Source organism: Salmo salar, unplaced genomic scaffold, assembly GCF_905237065.1.
Source record: "Salmo salar unplaced genomic scaffold, Ssal_v3.1, whole genome shotgun sequence".
NCBI classification, from domain to species: domain Eukaryota; kingdom Metazoa; phylum Chordata; class Actinopteri; order Salmoniformes; family Salmonidae; genus Salmo; species Salmo salar.
The window spans coordinates 47,809-64,095 of record NW_025550254.1 but is presented as its reverse complement, the minus strand read 5'-3'; the positions used below and the strand labels follow the sequence as shown (position 1 = coordinate 64,095).

Sequence of the window (16,287 nt, the reverse complement as noted above, 5' to 3'; positions counted from 1 at the left end):
GGTCGTTTTTGTATCAAATTCAATTTAGCTTTGTTTGTCAAATTTGTCTGGGGGTGCATAAAAATCGCAGAAAAGCTCCATTGTCTATTGAAACGGTGTCAAATGATAGCTCTAGTCACACTGGAACAGACCATGTGTGCTACATTACTGAGAATGTCCTATTTAACCTGTTGGGTCTAGGGGGACATTTGCACGTCTGTAAAAAAATGTATCCGATTTAATCTGGTTACTAATCCTACCCAGTAACTAGAATATGCATATACTTATTACATATGGATAGAAAACACCCTAAATTTTCTAAAACTGTTTGAATGGTATCTGTGAGTATAACAGAACTCAAATGGCAGGTCAAAACCTGAGAGATTCCTTTACGGAAGAGGCCTGTCTGACCATTTCTTGAACTTCTTTTCCATCTCTATCATTTACTAAGGATCTCTGCTCTAACGTGACACTTCCCACTGTCTTCCATAGGCTCTCACAGCCCGGGAAAAAACAGAATTCGTCATTCCAGCCCCAGGCTGAAACACATAAAATATGGCCTTTCTCAAGTGGGACCAATATTGAGAAATAACCAAAGCAAATCTTTTGTGTGGAATTAAAACAATGGATTCACCCCAAGAAAATGTGCTCATCCATATCATACCTGTCAATGGGAATACACAGGGCCAGTCTGACCATCGAGCCGACAATACAAATCATAATGTCAATGGAGTTGATTTGGGCCAGAGCCCTGGGAATCTGAAGGCTCGGTCTGGACCACAGGCCACAGGAGGTCTAACCAGCTACTCCCTTATTGACATGGATCTGTGTGGAAGTACTGAGCTAGCCTTCCCTCTGACGCCCAACCTTCCTCCATTGTCTGGTTTATCTCCAGAGGTTGTAGTCTTACAACTTCAAGGTGACATCCTTGATATTCGTCGGACTCAACAACATCTCCAAACTCTAATCCACCATAAATTCAAATGTCTGAGTGAAGAGCAACAACAGAGTGCCATGGAATTCAGAAACTCACTGAGCACTCTAACCCACACACTGACAGAGCTCAGTGAGAGTGGAAGACGGGATGTTACTGGTGCCATGGACAGGCAGTTTGACTACCAACAAACCCAACTCACTGCCACTCTCCAGTGGCGCTTGCAACATCATCACACTGAGGTTCTCAAGGACGTTAATTCAGTTTTTTCTCCTCTGGTTAACACTGTAGACCACTTGCAGAAAGAGCTTTCTAATTGTGTTAAAATGTTGGCTGACGTGTCTGTTGACATGGCCTCCATTAGGCACAACTCCTTGCACAGAGCTTCTCTGGTGTCCACTTCTGTTCAGACCACTGAGGGCCAAGCTGGCACCTCAGAACAGCTAAGACAAGGCCATGCTGCAGCCACCCCTTACAGGATGCAATCCACCATGCATCCTGGTGTTCATTTTCATGGTCCGATAACTCCCTCACCCTCTACTTCCTCAATCCCTCCTAGCTCTTTTGTTCATGGTGATTTGAGTAGACGTCATGTGGGGGCGATGCCCATTAAATTGCAATTTCCCACCTTTGGGAAAAAAGATGACAGTCCTGATCCGCTAATGTATCTGGAAAGATGTCGTGACTTTCTTGCCCTCAATCCCCTGGCTGACGAAGAACTCCTTGCCACATTGAGGAATGTGTTGCATGGTACAGCTCGAGACTGGTGGGATGTGGCACGTCTCACCACTACCTCCTGGGCTGACTTTGAGGCCAAGTTTTCCTCTGCATTTCTGTCTGAGGACTACACAGATGAGCTGGCAGACAGAGTCTTTAATCGAGTGCAAAGAGAGAAGGAGAGTATCCGTGACTTTGCATACGGTTACCACTCCCTGTGCAGAAGGTGGAAACCTGGTATTGAGGAGGAAGAGGTCATTAAATTGATCTTGAAGAACATCAACCCACTACTAGCCAGTCAACTCAGAGAAAGAGTCACCACTGTTGATGGACTGGTTCGCCTGGGACAGCAGTTCGAGAAGGACAGAGAATGCCAACAGCAATATGAACAGAGAAAGAAACAGACACCCAAACCGTTACCCAAGCCAGACCATCAACAACAGCCACAGTCTCCAGCCAAAACCCCTCCCATGTTCTGTTGGAGATGTAGCCAAAAGGGACATTCTTCAGCTACATGTCCAAGACCATATCAAGTAAACCCTTCCAGAAACCACAAATCACAACAGGCAAACACACCTAACTCCCTTCGCAGGAACGACCATCCTACTCTGGGTGCTTTGACCAGAGATGAAACCCCAAGTGTCACTGCCTACGCCGCCCCATCGACATCCCCTTCCTTTCAGTTAATACCGCACCAATTGGTGTTACCCCTGTCCATAGGTCCATGGACAGGAAGAGCCATCCTGGACACCGGGTCATCCTACACACTGCTCAATGAGAAACTGTGGAAGGAGGTTAAAGGTCTACACTACAACTTGAAGCCGTGGACAGAAGGTCCACTCTATCTGGCTGATGGTGAGGCTAAACGACCACTTGGATGGAGTGAGGTAGAGTTCCACCTGTGTAACCACTCCTATATGATTCCTTCTGTTATCCTACAAACCAAGAACCTTGCTTTTCCTGTTGTGTTGGGAATTGATTTCATGTACTTCAGTGGTGTCCAGATTGATATCGCACACAATTGCTACTGGTTTCCATACAATCCGAGCAAGAAGCATTTCTTCCAGTCAGAAGCTACAAAGTTACATGATTGGGGTCCAAATGTGGCAGTCTTCTCTGCCATTGCTCCGGTACCACTAACCCTCGATAATCCTTCTGATGATCTCCTTTTACAGGCTGTGAGAAGAGCTCAGCTGGAACAGCCAGAGGAGTTAAGGCTGTTGGAACAGCTGCAGAATAACGCTGATGTATGTACTTCAAAGCTGGGACGTACCGGGCTCCTGAAGCACAAAATATTCCTTACACAGGAAATGCCGATCAAGCAGAAGCCATATCGTTTGTCCCCAGCAAAGCTAATCATCCAAAAAGGACTCATTAATGATATGTTGACACAAAATATAATTGAACGTTCATCCTCTCCCTGGGCTGCTCCTGTTGTCCTCATCCCAAAAAAGACCGGTGGTCTTAGATTTTGTGTGGACTATAGGAAGACCAACAAGGTTTCCCAGACTGATGCCTATCCTCTTCCCACCATCCAAGAGATCCTGGAGTCATTGTCTGGCGCGGTTGTGTTCACTACCCTTGACCTCAATAGTGGCTATTGGCAGGTTGAGATGGACCAGGAAAGCAAGGACAAGACTGCTTTTGTCTGTGCTGAGGGCTTGTTTTCCTTTAAGGTGATGCCTTTTGGATTAAAGAATGCACCTGCCACTTTCCAAAGACTCATGGAGATTGCGTTAGGTGAGCTCAAAGGGAAGATCTGTTTCGTCTACCTGGACGATATAATTATCTACTCCCAGACCAGAGAACAACATTTTCAAGATCTTCAAGCAGTGTTGGACAAGCTAAGGGAAGCTGGTCTGACATTGAACATGAAGAAGAGCAACTTCTGCCAAACCTCCCTGAAGTTCCTTGGCCATATTGTGTCTTTTGACGGCACTCATGTGGATCCCGAAAAGACCAAGGCGGTACAAGATTTCCCTGTCCCAACCACACTCAAGGCCCTTCAACGGTTCCTTGGGATGGCTGGATGGTACCATCGGTTTGTGTTGAACTTCTCCCAGGTGGCAGAACCCCTCAACGCATTGAAGCGAAAAGGTGCGAAATTCCGATGGACGGCAGAGTGCCAGACCTCTTTTGAAACCCTGAAACGACACCTCGTCACACCTCCCATTTTGGGTCATCCCAACTTTGATTGCCCTTTTGTTGTTTACACTGATGCAAGTGATGTTGGACTTGGTGCTGTTCTAGTCCAACAGACTGGACTTGGCATTGAAGAAGTGCTAGCGTTCGCCAGTCGAACATTGAATGGAGCAGAACGGAACTACTCCACAACCGAGCAAGAGTGCCTCGCAGTTGTCTGGGCTTTGGAAAAGTGGAGGTACTACCTGGAGGGAAGACACTTCACTGTGGTCACTGACCATTCCTCCCTTGTGTGGGTGTTCAAGACCAACAAACCAAGCACCAGACTTATCAGATGGGCTCTACGGTTGCAAGAGTTCACCTTTGCAGTAGAATACAGGAAAGGAAAATACAACACTGTTCCAGATTACATTACAATTACATTTAAGTCATTTAGCAGACGCTCTTATCCAGAGCGACTTACAAAATGGTGCATTCACCTTATGATATCCAGTGGAACAACCACTTTACAATAGTGCATCTAAATATTTTAAGGGGGGGTTAGAAGGATTACTTTATCCTATCCTAGGTATTCCTTAACCTCTATGGGCTAGGTGGGACGCTAGCGTGCCACCCGTGGTGCACTCCATCAACAGCAGGTGCATTTCAAGAGCGGCAAATTTGAATCCAAATAAATGTCAAAATTCAAATTTTTCAAAAATACAACTATTTTACACCCTTTGAAAGATAAACATCTCCTTAATCTAACCACGTTTTACGATTTCAAAAAGGTTTTACGGCGAAAGCATAAATTTAGAGTATGTTAGGACAGTACATTTACAAGAGTTGTGTGTAATGTTTTGTCAATTCAAAGACAGGGTCACCAAAACCATAAAACCAGCTAAAATGATGCACTAACCTTTTACAATCTCCATCAGATGACACTCCTAGGACATTATGTTAGACAATGCATGCATTTTTAGTTCTATCAAGTTCATATTTATATCCAAAAACAGCGTTTTACTATGGCATTGATGTTGAGGAAATCGTTTCCCTCCAATAACCGGCAGTCAAGTCAGCGTCACAAATTAAATAATTAAAATTAGAAAACATTGGTAAAATATTATATTGTCATTTAAAGAATTATAGATTTACATCTCTTGAACGCAATCAACTTGCCAGATTTAAAAATAACCTTACTGGGAAATCACACTTTGCAATAATCTGAGCACTGCGCCCAGAAAAATACGCGTTGCGATACAGACTAGACGTCATGTTGGGGAGATCTAAAATCGAAAATACTATGTAAATAATCCATTACCTTTGATTCTCTTCATCAGATGTCACTTCCAGGTATCACAGGTCCATAACGAATGTAGTTTTGTTCAAAAAAGCTCATCATTTATGTCCAAAAATCTCCGTCTTGTTAGCACATGATCTAAGCCAGCCGGACTTCTCGTCATGAACGAGGGGAAAAAATATATTTCCGTTCGTTCAAACATGTCAAACGTTGTATAGCATAAATCATTAGGGCCTTTTTTAACCAGAACATGAATAATATTCAAGGTGGACGAATGCATACTCTTTTATAACGTATTGGAACGAGGGTACCCAACATGAACTCGCGCGCCAGGTGTCTAATGGGACATCATCGTTCCATGGCTCTTGTTCGGTCAGATCTCCCTCCAGAAGACTCAAAACACTTTGTAAAGGCTGGTGACATCTAGTGGAAGCAATAGGAAGTGCCAAAATATTCCTAAGCCCCTGTGTTTTTCAATGGGATAGGTTTAAAGTCAATACAACACATCAGGTATCCACTTCCTGTCAGAAAATGTCTCAGGGTTTTGCCTGCCAAATGAGTTCTGTTATACTCACAGACACCATTCAAACAGTTTTAGAAACTTTAGAGTGTTTTCTATCCATATATAATAAGTATATGCATATTCTAGTTACTGGGTAGGATTAGTAACCAGATTAACCTGTTAGGGCTAGGGGGCAGCATTGACACGGCTGGATAAAAAACATACCCGATTTAATCTGGTTACCACTCCTACTCAGTAACTAGAATATGCATATACTTATTACATATGGATAGAAAACACCCTCAATTTTCTAAAACTGTTTGAATGGTGTCTGTGAGTATAACAGAACTCAAATGGCAGGTCAAAACCTGAGAGATTCCTTTACAGGAAGTGGCCTGTCTGACCATTTGTTGAACTTCTTTTCCATCTCTATCATTTACTAAGGATCTCTGCTCTAACGTGACACTTCCCACGTCTTCCATAGGCTCTCAGAGCCCGGGAAAAAACAGAATGTCGTCATTCCAGCCCCAGGCTGAAACACATTATCGCCTTTCTCAAGTGGCCCATCAAGAGACACTAGCTTATGCGCGTGACCCCGACCGCCCCCGCCTTTGGGATTTTTTCCTCTGTTTGCCGAAAAGGAGATTCCCTGTCGGAATATTATCGCTTTTCTACGAGAAATGACGTAAAAATTGATTTTAAACAGCGGTTGACATGCTTCGACGTACGGTAATGGAATACTTTGAATTTTATTGTCAGGAATTGCGCCAAGCGCGTGACACTTCTTTACTATTTCGGATAGTGTCTGGAACGCACGAACAAAACGCCGCTATTCGGATATAACGATGGATTATTTTGGACCAAACCAACATTTGTTATTGAAGTAGCTGTCCTGGGTGTGCATTCTGACGAAGACAACAAAAGGTAATGACATTTTTATAATAGTAAATATGATTATGGTGAGTGCTAAACTTGCCGGGTGTCTAAATGCGAGCCCGTGATGCCTGGGCTATGTACTTAGAATATTGCAAAATGTGCTTTCACCAAAAAGCTATTTTAAAATCGGACATATCGAGTGCATAGAGGTCTGTATCTATAATTCTTAAAATAATTGTTATGCTTTTTGTGAACGTTTATCGTGAGTAATTTAGTAAAATGTTAGCGAATTCCCCGGAAGTTTGCGGGGGTATGCTAGTTCTGAACGTCACATGCTAATGTAAAAAGCTGGTTTTTGATATAAATATGAACTTGATTGAACAAAACATGCATGTATTGTATAACAATGTCCTAGGGTTGTCATCTGATGAAGATCATCAAAGGTGAGTGCTGCATTTAGCTGTCTTCTGGGTTTTGGTGACATTATATGCTGGCTTGAAAAATGGGTGTCTGATTATTTCTGGCTTGGTACTCTGCTGACATAATCTAATGTTTTGCTTTCGTTGTAAAGCCTTTTTGAAATCGGACAGTGTGGTTAGATTAACGAGAGTCTTATCTTTAAATGGCTGTAAAATAGTCATATGTTTGAGAAATTGAAGTAATAGGATTTTTAACGTTTTGAAAATCGCGCCACTGGATTACACTGGCTGTTACGTAGGTGGGACGAATTCGTCCCGCCTAGCCTAGAGAGGTTAAATCGGGTACATTTTTTTTATCCAGACGTGCAAATGCTGCCCCCTAGCCCTAACAGGTTAAAGAGGTGGGGTTTCAGGTGTCTCCGGAAGGTGGTGATTGACTCCGCTGTCCTGGCGTCGTGAGGGAGCTTGTTCCACCATTGGGGTGCCAGAGCAGCGAACAGTTTTGACTGGGCTGAGCGGGAACTGTGCTTCCTCAGAGGTAGGGGGGCCAGCAGGCCAGTGGTGGATGAACGCAGTGCCCTTGTTTGGGTGTAGGGCCTGATCAGAGCCTGAAGGTATGGAGGTGCCGTTCCCTTCACAGCTCCGTAGGCAATCACCATGGTCTTGTAGCGGATGCGAGCTTCAACTGGAAGCCAGTGGAGAGAGCGGAGGAGCGGGGTGACGTGAGAGAACTTGGGAAGGTTGAACACCAGACGGGCTGCGGCGTTCTGGATGAGTTGTAGGGGTTTAATGGCACAGGCAGGGAGCCCAGCCAACAGCGAGTTGCAGTAATCCAGACGGGAGATGACAAGTGCCTGGATTAGGACCTGCGCCGCTTCCTGTGTGAGGCAGGGTCGTACTCTGCGAATGTTGTAGAGCATGAACCTACAGGATCGGGTCACCGCCTTGATGTTAGTGGAGAACGACAGGGTGTTGTCCAGGATCACGCCAAGGTTCTTAGCACTCTGGGAGGAGGACACAAGGGAGTTGTCAACCGTGATGGCGAGATCATGGAACGGGCAGTCCTTCCCCGGGAGGAAGAGCAGCTCCGTCTTGCCGAGGTTCAGCTTGAGCTGGTGATCCGTCATCCACACTGATATGTCTGACAGACATGCAGAGATGCGATTCGCCGCCTGGTTATCAGAAGGGGGAAAGGAGAAGATTAATTGTGTGTCGTCTGCATAGCAATGATAGGAGAGACCATGTGAGGATATGACAGAGCCAAGTGAGATGATGATGATTCCAGATGCCTTATCCAGAGCTCCTGCTGGTGGTAATGGTGGCCCTCATCTTACATGTGCTACTGTCCTGTCAAGCAGTCGAGACTCACCCAAAACTGACTTTCCCATCTCTGATGAGGCCATTTGGAAAGCCCAACAGGATGATCCAGAAGTACAGGCTTTGTACCAGACTATCCTGGAAGATAGAGAAAAGATGGTCAATCCTACCACCAAGCTGACCATCATTGAAGACAAAGTCTACCGAGTTGTACAACTACCTCACAGAACACTATACCAAATGTACATACCTGAAACTCTACGCCTTCAACTGCTTCAACATTTCCATGAAGACCCGTTAGCTGGTCATTTGGGCAGGTTCAAAACCTACAAGCGGTTGCAAGCATTACTGTACTGGCCACATCTGAGCATGGATGTAAAGTCACACATCCGAAACTGTCAGGTTTGTCAAATGTACAAACCAGAAGGTAGAAAGCCTGCTGGCAAGTTGCAGCAAACTGTGATTACCCGACCTTGGGAAATGTTAGGAGTGGATTTGATGGGTCCATTTCCTAGAAGCTCCAATCAGAATGTGTACATGCTTGTTTTTGTTGATTACTATTCCAAGTGGGTGGAGCTCTTTGCCCTGCGTCAGGCCACAGCAAGGACAGTCTCTAACATCCTTACGAAAGAGATCCTGACTCGCTGGGGAGTGCCTGATTACATCCTGTCTGATCGAGGTTCCCAATTCGTCTCTGATCTCTTTGAGGAGACCTGCCAAAGATGGAACCTGAGACAGAAGTTGACCACGGCTTATCACCCACAGACCAACCTCACTGAGAGAGTTAATCGAACCTTGAAGACAATGGTTGCTTCCTATGTAGGGACCCAGCACAAACACTGGGACAAGCACCTTCACGAGTTTCGATTTGCCCTGAATTCTGCTGTGCAAGAGTCCACTGGAGTCACACCTGCAGAGCTGAACCTGAGTCGTCCCCTCCGAGGACCCTTGGAGATGGTGCTACAGCCCCAGCAGGTTACTCCAGACGCTGCTTGCTATGACCAGGTAGTCCATCTCCACGACTTGAGAGCTCTTGTCTCAAAGAACATGATCCAGGCTCGACTCAGGCAGAAGAGAAATTATGATAAGAAGAGACGAGACATGCAGTTCCAGCTTCGTGATCGGGTGTGGCTTCGCTCTCATCCTTATTCAAAAGCTGAACAATTCTTCTCGGCCAAGCTCGCTCCTAAATGGCAAGGACCATATAGGATTGTGGAGCAGAGAGGCCCTTTGAACTATCGAGTGGTGAAAGAGGACACAGGTGAAGATATGCGCGTTGTCCATGTCTCACGCCTTAAGGCCTGTTACCCCTCAGCTGACGAATTGGAGGAGATTGAGCGCCGCAAGGTCCTGGAGATCTTTGAAGAGGAAAGTGAGGAGACTTTTCTCGGATTCCCAGATCTAGAAGTCTCACGCTTTAAGAACTGTGACCCCTCGGCTGAGGAGCATGAGCGCCAAAATGTAACGAATATTTTTGTAGAGGAAAGTGATGAAGAGACCTTTCTCGGTTTCCCCGACCAAGATGTGCCTTCCAGGGCAATGGTCGGCTTTTTCCAGGGGAGGGGGTGTGTGACGGCCCTGAATGTTTCTGAACCGTCTCAGTGCTTCTCCTTCCAATAGGGCGCTTTCCCTTTAATTCTCAATTAATTAGTGCTTCTTCCAATAGGGCGCTTCCCCTTTAATTCCCAATTAAATAGCCAGCATCAGCTGTGCAAAAGAGGAGTTGTGATGGAAACATGAATGAGGATGTGTTCGACCCTCAGTTCTGAAGCGTCTCTCTTCCGTTTGTTGTGCTGCTTTAAAAGTGTGCTTTGTGTAGCCTAATAGAAAATCTACCCAAGGTCGGCTCCACTCTTGCATCTGTGGACTACACCTCTCCGTTGGTTTTCGTGGCCTTTCTCCGCTGGAGATCTGTCGGCGGATTGGCTTCTCTGACTGACCGACGGACTACAACCTTTTTTGTATACGGTATTTCATTTGTTTTGGTGTGATGTATACTGTGATGATTTAGGTAGTTAGTTGTAGTTGAGGATTTATTGAAATGTGTGGTAAAATATTTGTTCTTTTCATTGTATGATTGACACTGGGTTTACGCTACACTGTATGAACGGACAACCATTGCGTGACTAAGGTCACTTGAGTTCCCTGAACTTGTTTACCGGGCTGGACTCTTTTTAGGCCCGAGGTACAGGACATTTCTGGAGGAACCAGAGCTGTTTAAAGCTCATTATTGTTATATTGTTGTGTGTGTGTGTGTGTGTGTGTGATCATTTAGGTTGTTAATACAACCACGCAAAAGAATACAGTTGTTTTGAAGTTATTTCCATTGTTTTAAGGGTTTATGAAAAGTGTATTTCCATCCTGACTTTTACATGAGTCCTTTGTATTGGTGTAGACTTGACGGACCAGATGGGACTCATTCCCTATCAAACTAAAAGGAGAAACTAATATTTTCTCTGGTAGGCACAACCTACCTGGCACCCCTATAAATTATAACCTCAAGTCAAAACCGTTACATAAAATATGGCACCCCAGATGGGACCTCAACATTGAGAAATAACCAAAGCAAATCTTTTGTGTGGAATTAAAACAATGGATTCACCCCAAGAAAATGTGCTCATCCATATCATACCTGTCAATGGGAATACACAGGGCCAGTCTGACCATCGAGCCGACAATACAAATCATAATGTCAATGGAGTTGATTTGGGCCAGAGCCCTGGGAATCTGAAGGCTCGGTCTGGACCACAGGCCACAGGAGGTCTAACCAGCTACTCCCTTATTGACATGGATCTGTGTGGAAGTACTGAGCTAGCCTTCCCTCTGACGCCCAACCTTCCTCCATTGTCTGGTTTATCTCCAGAGGTTGTAGTCTTACAACTTCAAGGTGACATCCTTGATATTCGTCGGACTCAACAACATCTCCAAACTCTAATCCACCATAAATTCAAATGTCTGAGTGAAGAGCAACAACAGAGTGCCATGGAATTCAGAAACTCACTGAGCACTCTAACCCACACACTGACAGAGCTCAGTGAGAGTGGAAGACGGGATGTTACTGGTGCCATGGACAGGCAGTTTGACTACCAACAAACCCAACTCACTGCCACTCTCCAGTGGCGCTTGCAACATCATCACACTGAGGTTCTCAAGGACGTTAATTCAGTTTTTTCTCCTCTGGTTAACACTGTAGACCACTTGCAGAAAGAGCTTTCTAATTGTGTTAAAATGTTGGCTGACGTGTCTGTTGACATGGCCTCCATTAGGCACAACTCCTTGCACAGAGCTTCTCTGGTGTCCACTTCTGTTCAGACCACTGAGGGCCAAGCTGGCACCTCAGAACAGCTAAGACAAGGCCATGCTGCAGCCACCCCTTACAGGATGCAATCCACCATGCATCCTGGTGTTCATTTTCATGGTCCGATAACTCCCTCACCCTCTACTTCCTCAATCCCTCCTAGCTCTTTTGTTCATGGTGATTTGAGTAGACGTCATGTGGGGGCGATGCCCATTAAATTGCAATTTCCCACCTTTGGGAAAAAAGATGACAGTCCTGATCCGCTAATGTATCTGGAAAGATGTCGTGACTTTCTTGCCCTCAATCCCCTGGCTGACGAAGAACTCCTTGCCACATTGAGGAATGTGTTGCATGGTACAGCTCGAGACTGGTGGGATGTGGCACGTCTCACCACTACCTCCTGGGCTGACTTTGAGGCCAAGTTTTCCTCTGCATTTCTGTCTGAGGACTACACAGATGAGCTGGCAGACAGAGTCTTTAATCGAGTGCAAAGAGAGAAGGAGAGTATCCGTGACTTTGCATACGGTTACCACTCCCTGTGCAGAAGGTGGAAACCTGGTATTGAGGAGGAAGAGGTCATTAAATTGATCTTGAAGAACATCAACCCACTACTAGCCAGTCAACTCAGAGAAAGAGTCACCACTGTTGATGGACTGGTTCGCCTGGGACAGCAGTTCGAGAAGGACAGAGAATGCCAACAGCAATATGAACAGAGAAAGAAACAGACACCCAAACCGTTACCCAAGCCAGACCATCAACAACAGCCACAGTCTCCAGCCAAAACCCCTCCCATGTTCTGTTGGAGATGTAGCCAAAAGGGACATTCTTCAGCTACATGTCCAAGACCATATCAAGTAAACCCTTCCAGAAACCACAAATCACAACAGGCAAACACACCTAACTCCCTTCGCAGGAACGACCATCCTACTCTGGGTGCTTTGACCAGAGATGAAACCCCAAGTGTCACTGCCTACGCCGCCCCATCGACATCCCCTTCCTTTCAGTTAATACCGCACCAATTGGTGTTACCCCTGTCCATAGGTCCATGGACAGGAAGAGCCATCCTGGACACCGGGTCATCCTACACACTGCTCAATGAGAAACTGTGGAAGGAGGTTAAAGGTCTACACTACAACTTGAAGCCGTGGACAGAAGGTCCACTCTATCTGGCTGATGGTGAGGCTAAACGACCACTTGGATGGAGTGAGGTAGAGTTCCACCTGTGTAACCACTCCTATATGATTCCTTCTGTTATCCTACAAACCAAGAACCTTGCTTTTCCTGTTGTGTTGGGAATTGATTTCATGTACTTCAGTGGTGTCCAGATTGATATCGCACACAATTGCTACTGGTTTCCATACAATCCGAGCAAGAAGCATTTCTTCCAGTCAGAAGCTACAAAGTTACATGATTGGGGTCCAAATGTGGCAGTCTTCTCTGCCATTGCTCCGGTACCACTAACCCTCGATAATCCTTCTGATGATCTCCTTTTACAGGCTGTGAGAAGAGCTCAGCTGGAACAGCCAGAGGAGTTAAGGCTGTTGGAACAGCTGCAGAATAACGCTGATGTATGTACTTCAAAGCTGGGACGTACCGGGCTCCTGAAGCACAAAATATTCCTTACACAGGAAATGCCGATCAAGCAGAAGCCATATCGTTTGTCCCCAGCAAAGCTAATCATCCAAAAAGGACTCATTAATGATATGTTGACACAAAATATAATTGAACGTTCATCCTCTCCCTGGGCTGCTCCTGTTGTCCTCATCCCAAAAAAGACCGGTGGTCTTAGATTTTGTGTGGACTATAGGAAGACCAACAAGGTTTCCCAGACTGATGCCTATCCTCTTCCCACCATCCAAGAGATCCTGGAGTCATTGTCTGGCGCGGTTGTGTTCACTACCCTTGACCTCAATAGTGGCTATTGGCAGGTTGAGATGGACCAGGAAAGCAAGGACAAGACTGCTTTTGTCTGTGCTGAGGGCTTGTTTTCCTTTAAGGTGATGCCTTTTGGATTAAAGAATGCACCTGCCACTTTCCAAAGACTCATGGAGATTGCGTTAGGTGAGCTCAAAGGGAAGATCTGTTTCGTCTACCTGGACGATATAATTATCTACTCCCAGACCAGAGAACAACATTTTCAAGATCTTCAAGCAGTGTTGGACAAGCTAAGGGAAGCTGGTCTGACATTGAACATGAAGAAGAGCAACTTCTGCCAAACCTCCCTGAAGTTCCTTGGCCATATTGTGTCTTTTGACGGCACTCATGTGGATCCCGAAAAGACCAAGGCGGTACAAGATTTCCCTGTCCCAACCACACTCAAGGCCCTTCAACGGTTCCTTGGGATGGCTGGATGGTACCATCGGTTTGTGTTGAACTTCTCCCAGGTGGCAGAACCCCTCAACGCATTGAAGCGAAAAGGTGCGAAATTCCGATGGACGGCAGAGTGCCAGACCTCTTTTGAAACCCTGAAACGACACCTCGTCACACCTCCCATTTTGGGTCATCCCAACTTTGATTGCCCTTTTGTTGTTTACACTGATGCAAGTGATGTTGGACTTGGTGCTGTTCTAGTCCAACAGACTGGACTTGGCATTGAAGAAGTGCTAGCGTTCGCCAGTCGAACATTGAATGGAGCAGAACGGAACTACTCCACAACCGAGCAAGAGTGCCTCGCAGTTGTCTGGGCTTTGGAAAAGTGGAGGTACTACCTGGAGGGAAGACACTTCACTGTGGTCACTGACCATTCCTCCCTTGTGTGGGTGTTCAAGACCAACAAACCAAGCACCAGACTTATCAGATGGGCTCTACGGTTGCAAGAGTTCACCTTTGCAGTAGAATACAGGAAAGGAAAATACAACACTGTTCCAGATTACATTACAATTACATTTAAGTCATTTAGCAGACGCTCTTATCCAGAGCAACTTACAAAATGGTGCATTCACCTTATGATATCCAGTGGAACAACCACTTTACAATAGTGCATCTAAATATTTTAAGGGGGGGGTTAGAAGGATTACTTTATCCTATCCTAGGTATTCCTTAACCTCTATGGGCTAGGTGGGACGCTAGCGTGCCACCCGTGGTGCACTCCATCAACAGCAGGTGCATTTCAAGAGCGGCAAATTTGAATCCAAATAAATGTCAAAATTCACATTTTTCAAAAATACAACTATTTTACACCCTTTGAAAGATAAACATCTCCTTAATCTAACCACGTTTTACGATTTCAAAAAGGTTTTACGGCGAAAGCATAAATTTAGAGTATGTTAGGACAGTACATTTACAAGAGTTGTGTGTAATGTTTTGTCAATTCAAAGACAGGGTCACCAAAACCATAAAACCAGCTAAAATGATGCACTAACCTTTTACAATCTCCATCAGATGACACTCCTAGGACATTATGTTAGACAATGCATGCATTTTTAGTTCTATCAAGTTCATATTTATATCCAAAAACAGCGTTTTACTATGGCATTGATGTTGAGGAAATCGTTTCCCTCCAATAACCGGCAGTCAAGTCAGCGTCACAAATTAAATAATTAAAATTAGAAAACATTGGTAAAATATTATATTGTCATTTAAAGAATTATAGATTTACATCTCTTGAACGCAATCAACTTGCCAGATTTAAAAATAACCTTACTGGGAAATCACACTTTGCAATAATCTGAGCACTGCGCCCAGAAAAATACGCGTTGCGATACAGACTAGACGTCATGTTGGGGAGATCTAAAATCGAAAATACTATGTAAATAATCCATTACCTTTGATTCTCTTCATCAGATGTCACTTCCAGGTATCACAGGTCCATAACAAATGTAGTTTTGTTCAAAAAAGCTCATCATTTATGTCCAAAAATCTCCGTCTTGTTAGCACATGATCTAAGCCAGCCGGACTTCTCGTCATGAACGAGGGGAAAAAATATATTTCCGTTCGTTCAAACATGTCAAACGTTGTATAGCATAAATCATTAGGGCCTTTTTAACCAGAACATGAATAATATTCAAGGTGGACGAATGCATACTCTTTTATAACGTATTGGAACGAGGGTACCCAACATGAACTCGCGTCGCCAGGTGTCTAATGGGACATCATCGTTCCATGGCTCTTGTTCGGTCAGATCTCCCTCCAGAAGACTCAAAACACTTTGTAAAGGCTGGTGACATCTAGTGGAAGCAATAGGAAGTGCCAAAATATTCCTAAGCCCCTGTGTTTTTCAATGGGATAGGTTTAAAGTCAATACAACACATCAGGTATCCACTTCCTGTCAGAAAATGTCTCAGGGTTTTGCCTGCCAAATGAGTTCTGTTATACTCACAGACACCATTCAAACAGTTTTAGAAACTTTAGAGTGTTTTCTATCCATATATAATAAGTATATGCATATTCTAGTTACTGGGTAGGATTAGTAACCAGATTAAATCGGGTACATTTTTTTTATCCAGACGTGCAAATGCTGCCCCCTAGCCCTAACAGGTTAAAGAGGTGGGGTTTCAGGTGTCTCCGGAAGGTGGTGATTGACTCCGCTGTCCTGGCGTCGTGAGGGAGCTTGTTCCACCATTGGGGTGCCAGAGCAGCGAACAGTTTTGACTGGGCTGAGCGGGAACTGTGCTTCCTCAGAGGTAGGGGGGCCAGCAGGCCAGTGGTGGATGAACGCAGTGCCCTTGTTTGGGTGTAGGGCCTGATCAGAGCCTGAAGGTATGGAGGTGCCGTTCCCTTCACAGCTCCGTAGGCAATCACCATGGTCTTGTAGCGGATGCGAGCTTCAACTGGAAGCCAGTGGAGAGAGCGGAGGAGCGGGGTGACGTGAGAGAACTTGGGAAG

General features: G+C 45.1%; 2 protein-coding genes across 2 annotated transcripts; both read left to right on the top strand.

Annotated features, from left to right (window-relative positions):
• The first annotated feature begins 565 nt into the window (after positions 1-565).
• On the top strand, positions 566-4,304 carry LOC123739249 (uncharacterized). The gene has a single exon (XM_045713706.1). It carries the CDS (start codon positions 604-606, stop codon positions 4,285-4,287), a length of 3,684 nt encoding a protein of 1,227 aa, XP_045569662.1. The 5' UTR covers positions 566-603; the 3' UTR covers positions 4,288-4,304.
• Positions 4,305-10,687: 6,383 nt separating this feature from the next.
• Positions 10,688-14,441, top strand: LOC123739248 (uncharacterized). Its single transcript, XM_045713705.1, has one exon. The coding sequence runs from the start codon at positions 10,758-10,760 to the stop codon at positions 14,439-14,441; it is 3,684 nt and encodes a 1,227-aa protein (XP_045569661.1). The 5' UTR covers positions 10,688-10,757.
• Positions 14,442-16,287: the final 1,846 nt, after the last annotated feature.